This window comes from Vespa mandarinia, chromosome 8, assembly GCF_050613455.1.
Source record: "Vespa mandarinia isolate Hongniang chromosome 8, ASM5061345v1, whole genome shotgun sequence".
NCBI lineage: Eukaryota > Metazoa > Arthropoda > Insecta > Hymenoptera > Vespidae > Vespa > Vespa mandarinia.
Window position 1 is genome coordinate 2,717,501 of NC_140817.1, and position 16,856 is coordinate 2,734,356.

At 33.2% G+C, this 16,856-nt stretch overlaps 3 protein-coding genes across 7 annotated transcripts in view; 1 reads left to right on the forward strand and 2 right to left on the reverse strand.

Moving 5' to 3' along the window:
- LOC118451311 (uncharacterized) overlaps window positions 1–527 on the reverse strand; it is an 82,430-nt gene extending 81,903 nt beyond the window's left edge. Inside the window, exon 1 of one of the 3 annotated variants that reach the window (XM_085658952.1) lies at window positions 1–527. This exon is cut by the window's left edge and continues 121 nt beyond it. The gene's annotated coding sequence lies outside the window, so the exon portion shown is untranslated. The other 2 variants (XM_085658953.1, XM_035887740.2) reach the window with 2 other exon arrangements.
- Window positions 528–1,722: 1,195 nt separating this feature from the next.
- LOC118448848 (sialin) lies at window positions 1,723–7,823 on the forward strand. Of its 2 annotated transcripts, none has more exons than XM_085658950.1 (9): window positions 1,723–1,986; window positions 4,604–4,809; window positions 5,324–5,545; window positions 5,679–5,763; window positions 5,863–6,029; window positions 6,114–6,263; window positions 6,477–6,609; window positions 6,951–7,204; window positions 7,337–7,823. In XM_085658950.1, exons 1-9 carry the CDS (start codon window positions 1,911–1,913, stop codon window positions 7,640–7,642), a joined length of 1,599 nt encoding a protein of 532 aa, XP_085515076.1. In that variant the 5' UTR covers window positions 1,723–1,910; the 3' UTR covers window positions 7,643–7,823. The 2 variants fall into 2 exon arrangements, with proteins under 2 accessions (XP_085515076.1, XP_085515075.1); XM_085658949.1 differs by lacking the exon at window positions 1,723–1,986 and adding an exon at window positions 2,562–2,720 and having other exon boundaries at window positions 7,337–7,821.
- A 1,636-nt stretch (window positions 7,824–9,459) lies between these two features.
- Window positions 9,460–13,977, reverse strand: LOC118446331 (uncharacterized). Of its 2 annotated transcripts, none has more exons than XM_085658649.1 (4): window positions 13,824–13,977; window positions 13,003–13,187; window positions 12,223–12,402; window positions 9,460–11,854 (listed from the first exon to the last, which is right to left on the reverse strand). In XM_085658649.1, the coding sequence occupies exons 2-4, from the start codon at window positions 13,018–13,020 to the stop codon at window positions 9,884–9,886; spliced, it is 2,169 nt and encodes a 722-aa protein (XP_085514775.1). In that variant the 5' UTR covers window positions 13,021–13,187; window positions 13,824–13,977; the 3' UTR covers window positions 9,460–9,883. The 2 variants fall into 2 exon arrangements, with proteins under 2 accessions (XP_085514775.1, XP_085514774.1); XM_085658648.1 differs by having other exon boundaries at window positions 9,462–11,989; window positions 13,824–13,975.
- Between the last annotated feature and the right edge of the window lie 2,879 nt (window positions 13,978–16,856).

Below are 16,856 nucleotides of genomic sequence, written 5' to 3' on the forward strand. Positions count from 1 at the left end.
AGCAGCCGCCGCCGCCGCCCCCCGCCCCCCCGCTGGCCGTTGATCGTCAGTCACATAATCCTGCACTTCGTAAACTTTAATAAATTCACTCCTGAGATAAAACAGCACATACACACATACTTGATAATATATATATATATATATATACACACAGATAAACTTCACGCACACGTACTAGATAGGGACAAACGTAAACGTATATACACAAGCACGCCGTCGTAATGCCGAAGTGAGAGGAGAGACTACGTTGGGACGTACTAATCCGTATTTTTTTTTTTTTTTTTTTTTCTTTCGATTCACACGTAAAATCTTTTGATAAACGTTGGTATCTATCGTTCTGTATATATATATATATATGTGTATATATGTATATATGTATATATATATATTACTTCAAAGATAAAATTAGATAAATATCGTTTATTAATCGAGTCAGATAGAAATATAAATATATAGGATTCTCTGTAATTCGCGAGACGCGCGGGATATCGTTCTTGCGCTTTCGACCGTGTATGACAAACGACGAACCGATGTGTATCCTGCCGCTTGACCTGCACCAGCCGAGCCGACCAATCACAACGCACTCTCGAGAAGCCTACGAACTTTGTGGTTCATCCCCACCATTCTACGTTTCGTATTCATGTACACACGATATCTATTGGATTACGTCAAAAGCTTTTCATATTACGATCTTTACCTTTTACCATCTAATTGTACTTTTCCTTCTTTTTTTTTTCTTTTTTTTTTTTCCTTTTTTTTGATTATATCGTTTAATTTGATTATAACGAGAGATATTGTAAAATAAAATGGATAATTAAATAAATGAAAGGTGACGAAAAAAAAAAAAATATATATATATATATATGTATATGTATGTTAAGTGCTGCCATCTCGTGTCTTCGGTAACACAATATTCTGTTATTAAACTTTTATATGTATATATATATACATATGTATATAGAAATATGTCTAAATAATACGTATATATCATTGTCGGTAATAATTGATCAAATGATTGTCGGTAAGTATTCGTCGATAATTACTTATCGTCGGTAATTACTTATCGTCGGTAATTACTTATCGTCGGTATAAACGATCAGCGTTTATCGATTCTTCATTATCGACTGAGATTATCGACATTATTTGTTTATCACGATGTTATCAACATTGTCTCTGTAGATAATTATCGATCATTGTCGATTACGAAAATACGTATATATATATATATATATATATATATATTTCATGTATCTTCGGTATCTTTACTCATTGACAATTATAATTGCAATAGAACGATGCTTTGAAATATAAAATGATAACAATAAATGTTTACAATAAATATTTTTAAATCGTTCAATTATTGACAATTTTTCATTTATTTAATCATTTAATTTTTCATTATAAATACGTGAACATTTAAACGAGTACATATGCAAGAAAGAAAGACTTCAACATTATTATATCTTTACATGTATATTTATATATATAAGTGTATATATATAGTACATTCTATGATAAATATATCATCATTTAAAGATAGAATTAAAGTAATGTTTCCTGAGTAATATCTAATATTGCGTTTAGAAATATACGAGTGTGCAATGAACGTACGTGAACATTACGATGCCTGTCCTATGAAACGATGTTTCAAGGCTGACCCAGCATGGGTACTTATTGTATCAAGTCTTGTTAACAGAGACGTTCATTCACTCTGGTACTGGCAATAAAAAGCTCAGTATAGTTTGAATAACTCGAACCAATCGGATTGTTCTTTCGTAACATAGTGAAAAGTAAGAAGGTATAAAGGGAAGGATCAAGGTGGAAGAAAAAATAGTAAAAGCGATAAAAATGCTCATAGATTATAATTATTATAAGATGGGAAAAGGTCTATCGATGAAATTGTTAATTCGATGATCATCATGGCAGCCCTTGTACGTCTTAAAAGAGGTAGCGTTCAATTGAGACACGCGGCACTCGAGATGAAAGGTAAGTTTATATTACGAGTTCGATATTTACAAAAAAAAAAAAAAAAAAAAAAAAAAAAATAAAACATAAACAAATGAACGTACGAACAAAGTAAACAAAGCAAAATATAATAATACAAATTGAATTGAAATTAAAAAAAAGAAAAAATATATATATATATATATATATATATATATATATATAAATATATAATCGTTTATGCGGTAAATTTAAATCTACTTTTTAAACTCGCGTTTATGGGAAAGATGAAGGAGGTGAAAAAAATGAAAGAAAGAGAAAAAGGAAAATAGAAGAAAGATAAAAAGAGTAATATAAAAATGGAACAAATAGAAAGAAATAGAATCGATAGATACGTACGAACGTTATCTCTTTGAAATGGTTACGTCTATTTGTAATTACATTACATTTACCGAATCAAAGTCGAGGTCGTCTAATATCTATATATTAATATGTTCTCTAATCATCTCTCTCATTTATATATATATATATATTAGTGCCAGAGAGAGAGAGAGAGAGAGAGATAGTCCTATCTTTGGATGAAAAAAAGACAAAAATGAAAAAAAAAAAAAAGAAAAAATGCGAAACGTTAGAGCGATAAGAAAGAGGAAGATGTCGATCCAATACTCTGAGTTACGTAGAATATTGTGAGATGGCAGACATCGTAAAGAGAGGTAGCGTTCAGCTCGTTAAACGCGGAAGTATCCAAATAAAACATGCCGCTAAGGAGGTTCGAGGTTCGTTCTTTCTCTTTCTTTCACTTTCATTTTCATTTAGTATTTATTTATCTCTGTCTCTCTTTCTCTTTCTCTTCCCTTCTCTCTTTCTTTCTCTTTCTCTCTTTATTTATCCTTAAATATTTTCTCACATTCATTTTTCACACTTGAAATTTTTCTCTGATGTGTATGTACGCATATATATATATATATATATATATATATATATGTATATATATATAAATATATATATAAGGAATGTCAACAATTTTCTTCCACCTTCTTGTTCTTTTTTTTCCTCTCGTTCATATTCACGATTTGTTTTTTTAAGATAAAAAAAAAAAAAAAAAAAAAAAAAAAAAAAGAAAGAAAGAAAGAAAGAAAGAAAGAAAGACAAAAAAAAGAAAGAGGAAAAAAAAAGAAGTGAAATTTTCGAAAACACATAATCAGAGGTATCATAGAGACATATTTGTACTTTGAATTCGTAAAATAATATACGTTCGCTTTATATAGCTTTATGTAACAATTGGTGCCTTCATTGAAACGTTCCTTTTTTTTTTTTTTTTTTTTTTTTTTGATTATGTCAGAGATTGCACGAAATTATTATTACTAGATTGTACGCTGAGAGGTAGAAAAGAAAGTGCGAAGGTTCTTTTTTTTCTTCTTTTTTCTTTCCTCCCTTTTTTCCTCCTTAATTTTGTCGTTCTTTCTTTCCTTTCTTCTTCCTTTTTTTTTTACCTTTTCTTTTTTTTTTTTCTTTTTTTCTTTTCTTTTCTTTTTTTTTTAACCACACGCCAATCGCGCTAACTGAAATCATAATATAGTCGCGACTGAAAGACGCGCGACGTACGTATGCTTTATCAAAGTCAAACACAAAGACTTTATAGATTTTGTTTGGAAAACGCGATAACGTGGGAAACTTACTTTATACCTACTTGCGGTACATAACGTATGCTAAAAGTGAGTATAATAATAACGTTTCTTTTGTATAGTCAAACTCGTGGTAAAAGTATCAAGAGAAAATTCGTCGTGTTCGATTCATATATATATATATATATATATATATATATATATATATATATATATGTATATATATATATATATATCCATATCCGTGTAATAATTCAAATTCGTATATATAATTTGATTAATAAATAAATAAATAAATAAATAAATAAATATAAGAAGAAAAAAAAGAGAAAAGAAGAAAACAAAAATCAGAGGGAAGGGTTATAGAAAATAAAAAAAGATTGATAAAATAGAATGGCAGAATGGATTTGAATGAATAAAGAGAAAAAAAGGAAACATTAAATTGAAGTAAATAAATCGAGACACTAAAGAAAAAAAAAAAGAAGATAAGAAAAAAGAAAAAGAAAAAGAAACAAAAAAAAAAAAAGAAAAGAAAAGGAGACGGAGAGGAAAGTAGGGTGTGCAAATAAAAAAAAAAAATAAAAAAATAAAAAAATAAAAAAATAAAAAGAAAAACAAACAAGAACATAAGAGAGAAAAAAGAAGATAAAAAGTACGAGAGAGAGAGAGAGAGTATTCTTTTTTTAAATATAGAAAATATATTGAAAAGGAAGAAAAAATTAAGATAGATAAATGAAATAACGAAGGGGAAGAGAATGAATGGGATAAACGAGTGAAGTGAAAGAAAAATTGTAAAAGGAAGAAAAAAGATTAAGAATAAATGAAAAGTGATTGAAGAGACGAACGAGATAAATTAAAAAGAAAAGCAAGGACTTGCACAGGACAGGGAAAAAAATTAGAAATAAAAAAGAATTGACTGAGACTTCGGAATAGAAGATAAAAGATAAAAGATAAATGATAATAAGTAGAAAATAAAATGGAAGAAACGATGAAAAAAGGTACGGAAATGAAGGAGGTCCTGTATTTCGTTTTAGCTGCTGTCAGAGCACGTCATATCGTTGCTGCATTAGTGGCAATGGGATTTGCATTGTGCGGTGCAGTCGAAGTAAGCTCGTCCGTTGCATTATTGGCCAAACAAGAGGACAATCATGCTATCATCGACACGTCCTGGCACTGTGATATGCTCGTCAATATCAGCAGCCGAAATCGTACGGAGGACTTTGAAGTTATCCTATTGGAGGTAAACGCATTCATTCGTATCAATCAATAGAAATTATTTTATCAATAAAGCTATAAAAAATCATTTCAAATATATCTTTTATCATTCCAATGTCATCGAATTAATATTAATAATTTCGTCGAATCAATCGTATTCAAACAATTAATTGTATTTAAAATGGAAACGATTGAAAAAGATTCTAGACGCGCGTATTTTTTTTTCTTGTTTTTTTTTTTCTGTTTTTTTTTTCTGTTTTTCTTTTTTTTTTTGGCTGACACAACAAAAACAATTATTTTCATTTTCATTTTTCACTTTGCCATCGTACATCTTTACTCTTCGTTGTTATTTCTTTCGTTTGATTTATCTTTCATTTTGCGTGTGATATCATTAGAACGAAAATTAGATGGAAGATAATGTCGAACTTTCCGAAGAAAAAAGAAGAAGAAGAAGAAGAGGAAAAGAAAAGGAGAAAAAATAAAAGAAAGAAAAGCATTGCCATTAAAAATATTAAAACAATTGTATCATCGATTTGTAGCTACCACCGGAAGAAAGAACGGAATCGATAATGCGAGAAGCATTTTTATGGGGTCAAGTGGCCGGACCAATATTAGGAGGTTGTTTGGTTTGGGGTAGATCAGGTCCATCGATGGTATTTTCTCGAGCGGTATTAAGTGCCTGTTTGGCATCGTTATTGGTACCAGCAGCTTGGAGAGGACCATCCCACGTTGCACTTCGTCTCTTTCAAGGACTTTGTACCGTGAGTTACACGTATGAATCTTCCTTTTTTTTTTCTTTTTTTTTTTTTTTAGTTTTTTTTCTTCTTTCCCTCTCCCCTCCTATTCTTTTTTCCTCTCTTCTAATCAATCAATCGCGTTATTTACTTTATACAGGGCGCAACCATGCCAGCTGCTCACATGCTAGCTATGACCTGGTTTAAGAGCAATCATAGGAGTTCGTATTTCAGTTGTTACGCCGGTAATTAATTGAATTGAACAAAATAATAATAATCAATAGATCGTAATAGAACGTAAGTTACGATGTAATAGTACTTAATAACTTTTTCCTTTTCAAAAGCTGTCAGCGTTGGATACTGTTTAACCGGTTGGATAGGTACAGCTGTGGTTAGAACATTCGGACGTGATTCACTCTGTTACGGTTTGGTATTCTTAGCACTTTGTTGGTATTTTGCCTTTGGTAGATTCGTCAAGGATACACCGAAATCTTATCAGCACGATACTAATGTAAGAATATATTTCATAATCTTCGACGATGTTTATATTGTCATAGTGTTTAAAAAAAGAAAAAAAAAAAAAAAATGTCTATAGGCCGCTGTTATTCCTTGGGGAAAATTATTAAGATCCGTACCGGTTTGGGCATCAGCAGTGGCGACTATGGGAAATCAATGGGGCGACGCTACACTCGCCCTTGGAATGACGAAATATTTAAAACTCATATATGGATTTTCTACGGCTAACGTGAGCTTTCTTTTTCTTTTTTTTTTGAGGATTTTTACATTTTTTTTATTTTATTTGTCTTTGTTTTTTTTTTCTTTTTTTTACTTTTTTTCCTTCTTTCCTTTTTCTTTTAATTTGCCTTTTTCTTTTTTTTTTTTTTTTTTCTTTTCTTACACATATGTCTAACAAACGCGTACGATCGATATCGTAATATTAAATAAGTTTTTCTCATAGGACTCGGTATTGACTACTTTACCTCACATTGGACACTTCATGGCTGCTTTAACTTGTGGTCTATTGGTTGATCACGTTCGCGAGTCTAGAATCGTATCAACGACCACAGCAAGAAAATTGGTCGTTTATACCGGTACGTCAATATTATTCAACAACTTGACAATATATTTTTTTTGATCGTATTAAAATAACGAGTAACAAACAACGAGAATTGATTTACCTCGCGTTATTTTTTCTTTTTTCATTTTTCTTTTTCCTTTTTTTTTTTTTTTTTTTTTCTTTTGTTTCTTTTGTTCGCCAACTTTTTTCAACGCCATCGCCCAAAACGTTCATAGAATTTAATTATCTTTCGTTATCTAGCTGAACGTTATCATCTTTATCTTGGATCAATCTCTAAGTTTAAATATATTTAAAAAAAAAAAAAATAATATTACATAATGATTTATAACTAATATATTGTAATTTCTTTCGTAGCTCATTTCATACCGGCCGCATTACTCTTCGTCGCAGGATACGCGGGTTGTCAGGCGTTAGGTGCAGCCTGGTTAGGTATTGCGGCACTTTTGGTGTCCGGTACAGCACCGGCCGGTGCACTTGCTGCCATAGCTGATCTTGCACCAGCCGAATCACCGGCCTGTGCTGCAGCAGCCTGTGCCCTTTGTTCCACTTTAGGTGCAGCGGGCTTATTGGCTGCTAATTATTTCGTCACCCAAGCTCTTCATGGTTCGGTAAATAAATCTCGACATTTCATGTACCTGATATTTTTCATATTGATAGAAAAAAAATTGTCGGGTCTAACGATATTAAGAGAAAAAAAAAAAAAAATAAGAAAAGAGAGAAAAAATATTTCTAAATTTTAGATAGCCGGATCCTGGCGATTGGTCTTTGGCGTAGCATCGGTCGTTTTGTTATCAACCGCAGCTGTATTTTTAGCATTGGGCAAAGGTGTACCACAACCATGGATACCATCGGTGGCACGTCCACGTAGTCACGATGTTATTTATGAACAGGATCCACTTGAGCTCGATTACGAGGACGTCGCTGTACAAACCGAACCCTTCAGTCATTATTCTTATGACGATGACGTCGAAAGTCTTAAAAATTTACCACGCAGTTCCTCGATTCATTCGAAAATCTCAGCGATTTCTATTAATCAAGTATCGTGAAGAGGAATCTCTCACGAGATTATATCTCCTGATTTTTCACATAACTCTCATATATATATATATATATATATATATATATATATATATATATACATATATGTATATATGGGTACCATGTACTGATAATTGTACATACATACATACATGCATACGTTGATGCAATTAACCAATTATCACCTAATGAAATCTTATTAACACACTCACAATCTTAATTATTCGACATTTCTTATTATTTCTGTATATATCTAATTGTTTATTAAAATGAACGAAAATTTTTTTTTTTTCTTTCCTTTTTCTTCCTACGTTAACTGCATCCTTTCATTTCTATCAAACGCCAAATGCTCAAGCGAAATCTGTATATCATTCTCTACGTATAGATGTATAAACATAGATATACACATATATATATATATACATACATACATACATACATATGTGTCTAGACGTAATATATACCGTGAGACAATAAATCGTTGTTGTCTACGTGTACGTCAACTTTCCACAAGAAAGAAAAATCTTGAGTGCAATGGTTTGTCCTAATTAGGTAATTCTACGGCGGACCCACCTCCGCCATCGTTCTGTCCCATCCCGTCCCGCCCCACCGGTAGATTCACCTCGTTATCGTGGCCATATACTGTGTGAACATTTTTTTTCGAATGTTCTACGTCAATGGGCCGGAATTATACGGAATGCCGGAAGTCTTAATATCCTGTCGAATGTCTAAATCGACGGGATAATAATAATAAAAGCCTTTCACGAGTTTATATATCCGGACGAAAAAAGAAAAGATACATATTCATATCATACAGAAATTCTCTTTTTCATTTGTGATCGAATTCCTTCCTTCGAGGCCATAACCGCGCGATTATGAAAATCACTTTGGATATGTTATACGATTAGGTGAAGAAAAAAAAAAAAAAAAAAAGAAGAAATAAAAAAAACAATTATTTTTTATGAAACACACAGTGACAAAAACACACGTGCGTGCACATGCAGAGGAATTTTATTACTTGACATGTCGATTGGAATTACAAAAAAAAAAAAAAAAAAAAAAGACAAAAAAGAAATATAAAATAATTCGATTTTGTTCGATGCCAAAGATTGCGATAAAAAGTTCGTACGATAAATTTAGCAAGATCCAAGAAAGATCTCGTGATTTCCGTCTTAACTCGTTCTCAACTAAACGTATATACAAAGAGACAGAGAAACAGACAGACGGACAGACAGATAGACGGACGGAGAGACAGATAAACCAAGAGAAAAAGATACATACACACCGTAGATGCATATACGCAACGTTTCGTTGGCACGTCCGACGTCGTTGATGTTGCAACACTCGCGACGATGCTAATTACCCAGAAAGAGACTTAGATGTGTTATTATTCTCTCTTGGTGTGTATTGCACTCTCTCTTTCTCTCGAAGGCAAAGAGGCACATGACGAAACGAATTCTCACGGCCGATTATTTATTATCCTTCATTCTTTTATTTTCATTACAAATTTCTTTTCCTCCTCTTTTTTCCCCTTCCCCGCCCCCACCCCCCTTCACCTCCTCTATCCTTCTGTTCTTGAGCTCTTTTTTCTTTTTTTGTCTATTTTTTATTTTTTCTCTTTTTCTTTTTTCTCTTTTTTTTTTCTTTTTCTTTTACATCAGCTTACCTAACGTATATTTACAATATATGGAAAAGAAGAGGGGGGGACACTGAACTTTAGATATTTTAAAAGCTAAAAAAGAGAGATAGAAAGAAAGATACAGAGAGAGAGAGAGAGAGAGAGAGAAAAGAAAAAAAAAGAGATATAAGAAAATCTTTGGATGAAATTAACATAATCATAACTAGGAGCACAATTGTGCACGTCTAATCGTTATAAATAATCTTTCTAACGATAAAAAGATAGAATTAAATTAGAAATGTTTTCTACGATACTATGATTTTTATATATATATATATATATATATGTAATACTTAACTCGTTCGATAAAGCAAACTCGTTCGATTTATTGAATTATCAATTCGATCGAAATCTTATCGTTCTATTATTATTATATTATTCTTATTTTTTTGATCAATTGTGGAGTGACGTGGGAAGGTGCTGCTGCTGGATTGATAGAAAATATTCAAAAAAAGAAAAAAAAAAAAAGAGTCAACAAAGAAGGAACGAAGTATCGACGTAAAAACGAGATATTGAAAGGAAATGAAGAAAAAGAAAGAAAGAAAGAAAGAAAGAAAGAAGAAAATGTAAGTTACATCTTCTTGTTCATGATGTCCTTATCTTCGTCAGACTCGTCGGTAATAATTTGTACGCTTCTAACTGGACCAGTTTTTCTGTATCTCGAAGTTGGCGTTGTCGTACTACTGATCATTGTGTTTGGTAGAACGGCTGGTCGTTCAGCGTTAATAGCCAATTGTAGCATTCTCAAAAGTAATGCCTCTCTGATAGGTGCCGGTAAAATTTCATCGCCGTCGTCGTTAATCTCTTGAGTATAAAACTTTTGTCTATAAACACGTTTAGGTGTAAATCTGCCATCTTGATAATCGTCGTACTGATGAGGTGCTTGATAAAGAGGATTCAATCCTCTTGTATAAACCGGAGGACGTCTCAATGCAACACGATCGCCATATTGCATGTTTACTTGTTGATCGTAAGAAGAAAGATCAGGCCTTGGAATCGGTGTTTGATATCCCGTATGATAAGAAGGATAAGGCTGTTGATCATAAAGTGCATCCTCCAAATAAGTTTTTGGATAAGTAAGAGCTTGTACGCCATATTGACTGACCAATAAACGTCTAAGTAACATTTGAAAATCTCGTCGACTTAATGGTGGTGCTATTGGATTTGGTGGTTCCGGTGGTAAAGCTATTGGCGTTGTACGATAGACATAATCGGGTGTAGTCTGTTGATATTCACGATCTTCTATGTGATGATGAGTTGGTGTTGATGATTGAGGAATTGGTCTGACAATAGGTCTAGCCCTTCCTTCCAATTCTTGATAGATCAATGGTCTCGAATATGGTCTTGGTCTGACGTAATTCTGATTTATCGGCATTCGTGACTCGTCGTCCGTTTCGACCGTAGGATTGTCCGCTAAATAATGAACATTGGGATCTGTGGTGGTACTGTAAAGTTGTTGCTGAGTCGTAACAGGTCTATACAAAATTCTACCAATTGGTATATGTCTATATGCTGGCTCCTCTTCGATATTATTTTGTTGGCCAGGCAACAAAATTCTCGGTTGTAATTCTCGAACATATGATTCACTCTGTCCACGTACGAAAATCGGTTCTGTTGTCTGTCTAAGATAATCTCTATTATCAACAGATATTCTTGGTGGCCCACGTAATAGTATCGGCTGAGTTGACGTTTGTTCTTCGAGGGTAGACTTAGCTTCAGGCTCGTAAACCCTAGGACTTTCGTATTTTGGATCGTCGAATTTAACGGGTCCTAAATTTTCTCGATTGACGTATATTTTTGGTCTATCGAGACGCGTCCCAGGAATACGTTGAATGACTCTAGACGGAGTAGTAGTTGTAAATAAAGGCCGTGTCGTTGACAAAGCACCACTGTAAACATCGGAATGTTCATCGTTGTTGTTATTATTATTATTGTTGTTGTTGTTGTTATTGTTATCCATCGAAGAGATAGTCGCTTTGGTGACATCGTCGTGAAGTTGACGTCTTAAATTATTACCAGTCGATATTTTAGGATCATCATCCTTTTCAACGAAATCCTCGGTTATGGGTCTTAAATTTTGTTCGACAGGACGTTTGGCAAATAATATTCTACGATAACCATTATTTCTCTCTTCAACACTTGGACGATTTATTTGTGAATCCTCGACTTCCTCGGGATCTTCCTCGACTCCGATTGGTCTCTGTTGACCATTTATCACGAAACGAGGTCTACTTTTGTTATTACCTTTTAAATAATGATTGAATATATTTTTGGCCGATTCGGTACTTGTAGTTTGTGTCGTTGTAGATGTCGTCGATGTTGTCGCTGTCTTTCTCGTTCTTGGAATCGATTGGACGACCGACGATTTGGTCGTAGCTTCCGTTGAACCGTACATTAAATTAGGCCTCTTCGTCGTCGTCGTACTACTGCTATTGATATTACTACTACTGGTACTGCTACTACTGGTACTGCTACTGCTGGTACTGCTGCTACTACTGGTACGATTGACACGTGGTATACTCTGGACCACCGATATGTGTTCCTGTAATGGCGATACGGACGTCGCTTTAAAGCCCGTTCCGTTAGATGACGAATACGAGACCCTCTTTATTTCACCCTCGGCGTCGACGAAACCGAACGTACCCTTGATGTTGCCTAGAACGTCACGGGTCTCGACCTAACAATACAACTTTTAGATATCACGAACTCTCTCTCTTTCTCTCTTTCTCTCTGTCTCTTTCTAAATTTTATTAAAAAAAAAAGAAAAAAAAAAGAAAGAAATAAAATAACTAAATTTTCTTACGTTCAACCGATCTCATCCGGAATGTCTTTTTCTTACTCTTATTAAAATAATTTTACGATCATTAAAAATCCAATGCTACCAATCGTCAGATATATATTTTATTTTACCTTGAATGAACCATCGCCAGCCTCGTATCCATAAGTATACGAGCCGTCTTCATTAACCTTCCTGATTTGTTTCAAGATAGCCACTTGATGATTGTGAGTAGTTTCTGATGTTTGCTGATCCGTAACATTCGTACAGCCTGCCGTCGCCAGACAAAAGATTGCCATCAGCCATGGCGTCATCTTGAAAGAAAAAGAAAGAGATAAACAAAAAATGAAGAATGAGGAATTACTTAAAAATGGTCTACATAATATTTCGATTCGATTGGATATTCTTTTTTGTTTGTTTATTTTTTTATTTTCTCCTTTTTTTCTTTTTTTGTCTTCTTTCTGATTTATTGCCACGGAATTAATGATCACAGTTTTTTTTTTTTTTTTTTTTTTTTTTTTAATTATTAGTACTATTTAAGAACGATTCATGATATTTCGATTTAATTTATTTTCTTTTTTTTTTTCTTTTTCTTTTGATTTATCGTCACCACGATTTTAATGATCGATTTAGCACTCTAATATTATCTCTTCACTATTCACTGAAACTAACTCATTTTCGAAATGGAACGCACTATTATTTTTGCACTGGAAAGGAAAAACGAAAAAGAAGAAAAGAAAGAAAAAAAAAAAAAAGAAAAACAAAATAAAGAGAAGGAAATAAAAAGTCGTTGGTATTAAGGATCGAACGATTATAATCGTAAGGAAATGAAAAATAGAAAAAAAAAAAAAAAAAAAAAAACATAAAAAAATATCCAACAAGAAGGAGAAGTACTCGCGTTAAATCTAAAATACCTTGCAACTGGAAACCATGTTACCGCTAGATGCGGTGAATGTTCTCAATACCGCGTGGGGTGTTGACTGCCGCGTTATATATAGAGTGACACAACGAGTAGCCACCACCTACTAGACTCCCTCTCATCGTTCTCCGTAACCTTGATGATCTCCAAACGAGTATACGTCGAGTTTGAGAGATCCTCCTACGATGAATACCCATATATCATTTTGTTCTATCTATTTCTTTTTTTCTATTAATTTTTCTTCGCAATAAAAAAAAAAAAAAAAAACAAAAAAAACAAAAAAAAAAAAAGGACTAATAACAATAATAATAATAACAATAATAATAATAATAATAATAATAATAATAATAAAGAAACAAAATAAATGAAAAAATAAAAAAATTAAAAGAGAAACAAAATCATCCAAAATTTGTTCTCCCTTCGTTCTCATACATTTTTCACTCGACACGTAATATGTTACTTTCACTAGGACGTCTGAGAAGATGCCAGAAATTTTTTTTCTCTTTTCTCCCCTAATATCGAACAAAAGATACCAGAAGAGAGAAAGAGAAAGAGAGATAGAGAGAGAGAGAGAGAGAGAGAGAGAGAGTCAAAAAAAAAAGGAGAAAAAAGTTTTTTTTTTCGAAGAAAGTACAGCGAAGAATGAAAATTGGAACGAACGGAAATACGTTGGAAAGAACGAGGTGGGGGCTGGTGGGGGTTAGAGGAAGAGGACAAAAGTTCGGATTCGCGGGGACAAGTGAAAGCCACGTGGGAGTTTAGCGGGCTAGTAAGAACAGTAGTAGACTGTAAAATCTGTAACAATAGTTCCCATACCGTGCAATAGTCTCACATTGTGGTATTCTAGGCTTGATTCTAGGCACTCCCACAGGACAATTATTACATCATGCAATTTCCTTTGCATTTCGTCGACAACTTTTTGATGCTGTCTCGATAATGCCACGGAACGTAAGTACTTATATACATATGTATTGTACGTAGATCGTCAACATATTGGTTATTTTCTAAATGAGAATCATAAGTATACTTACACACACACACACATACTTATATATGTATGTATATATATATTTAATACATACGTGTGTCAAATAAATATACACATATATATATATATATACATAGCTGGTAATTTCGAGCTCGTAAACAAGATATAAAAGTTTTCTGAATGTTATCTAATAAAATATAGATACAGTATGCGAGATTGTTTAAAAAAAAAAAAAAAAAAAAAAAAAAAAAAAAAAAAAAAAACACCTGACTATTGAATATCATTGTTAAGTCGAAACAAGATTGAAAGTAAATATATATACGTATCCTTCCTATTGGAATAAAATGTGCTTCCATTTTCAGCGATGTTCCGACGAATATCAATTGTTTCACGTTCTCTCTTAATATCGAAATAAAAATAAAATAGAAATAACACTAGAGGTACCATTAAAGATGGTTCGACGAACGTCTTAAAGTACGACATGTGAACAATCCAAGAATAATTTCTATTGTATCCATCTACTGACTATAATATGCTTATGGATGTTTATTTATATGTACGTACGTACGTACGTAAGTACTTAGAACCTCGTGTAATAAGCGATTATCCCACGTATCCACATATTCGTCCTTGATACTTCGAGTAGCGCGTCCATAACCGATAGAAATGCACCGATTCTCATCCTGAATACATTATTCATTATATCACGCGTAACGAACTGGTTTAACTCGAAGATGACTCACTCACAATCAAAGATTTTTTTTTTCTCTGGACATCCTCCGCCCCCCTTCGTTTCTCAACCACGCACAGATCACCGTCTCTCTTCTCTCCTCGACCACGTGTCTATTTCTTTCCACCCTGAATATAGGCGACCCGTCGTACATCGTCGTAAAACGGTACACCTGAATTGCAGGCTGACAAATAATCGCTCCACTTTTCTTCTTTTCATTATTATAATTACGTATCTCGTTTGGATAAATAACGAAACTTTGAGCCGTCGTCTGTCTTTGTAAATAATTTCTTTCTTTTTCTTCTTTTTTCTTTTTTTTTTTTCTCCGTACTTTCTAATGCAATTAATGTAGATATACTAACGAAAGACTTGTCCCAACGACCGTCACGATTCGATAATATACCACATCCCTTTGACATTTGAGTAGGACGAAGGATATTGCGTAGATAAAATATTCGATTTAGCAATAACATTTATCAAGAGATATTCTTCATATTGCATGATCAAGCAGTTATGATTGTTGATCTCGATTTAACGTCGATCGCCATTGAAATTGAAATCTGAACCCGGATCACGGTTTTTCTTTTTTTTTCTTTTCTTTTCTTTTTTTTTTCATTTTCTTTTTCTTTCTCTTTTATCTTTTATCTTTTATCTTCCCATAGAAACTTGACTCTCTTCTCGATCGCGGCGTGACTTCGTTTTTGTTCCTTTTTCCTTTTTTGTTGTTTTCGTTTTTCTTCTTTCTTTTTCTTTTCTCTTCTTTTTTTTTTTTTTTTTTTTTTGCAACAACATTCCTCAACTTCGTATAATTATTTGTAACGATATTTAATGATCCCTACTCGAGAGAAATAACTTTTTATTATCGTCTAACGATAATGTGTTTAACGATGGAGAAAGGTTAATCATGTTAGTCGGCCTTACAATTGAACATATTGGAGTAATTGGTTTCCAACATCTATCGTAAGTAAGTAATATAGAAAATACGTAAATAGAGAAAGTATCCAATAGTCGTGTCACTTTCCCCGGTTAATCCAATTGTAAGTTTTAGTTGGACCATGACGCCATTTAATGAACCGTGACCTCGCTCTCCTTTACTTTTGCGATATTTCTCAAGTTCAAGGTTTCATTTTTGTTACGTATCGTACAAACGTACAGAGACAAATCAATATACGTATAGATATGATAAAAATTAGAATTATAAAAATTTTATTTGAACTATTATAGAAATCGTTCTCTCTCTCTCTCTCTCTCTCTCTCTCTCTCTCTCTCTCTCTCTCTTTCTTTATAATAACTTTCACCATCTAAGATTAACGATCGTTAGATAGATCGACTTATTCTTTTGTCCGATTACTTTTTAGATATCACGAGATAATCTGTTCACGGAGTGTACAGGAAAAGAGCGTTAGCGTATTAACAAAGCGTATCCTTGAGTGACGTAAAATGACTATGACGCTTCCTCACAATTTTTTTTGTTTTTATTTTCTTTTTCTTCTTTCTATAACGTCCTATATTAATTACTTTCCATTTTTTTCTTCCTTTCTTTCTATCTTTCTTTCTTTTCTTTTTCTTCTTTCGCGTATAAATCTTCCGGTTTAATTCGAGAGACCGATTATGTTACTCGCTGATACGAGTGTTAAAGTTACGTGTACGGGATGTCCTTACATTGCTCCCTCTTCTCCCCTCCTACCGTCTCGTATGTCTAAAATATGTCATTTTTTCTAGAGGAATTATTTTCATCCTGTAATGAAGTCGTTGGCATGAAATTAGAGGATGCGTTTTAGCTAACTGGCTGGATGGTTGGCTGGTTGGCTGGTTGGCTGGTTGGTTGGTTGACTGGTTGGCTGGTTAGATGGTTGGTAGACTGGTTCGCTGAATATTACGTGTATATATAAGTATAATGTCGTTTGTAGATTTTTATAGATAATTCCGTAATTGAGGAAAGTTCGTCGAGAAGAAATTCATCAACGTCGTTTGTAACGTCCTGATTAAAAGAGACCCTATCTATTTAGGTTTGTTATTTTTCCGGCATAAGAAACGCGGAAATTGAATTAAATTCTTTTCTTGACAGGAGTTCATTTTACGATGACAGGACAATTGAAAACAATTGGGTTCATAAACACGCACGCGTACA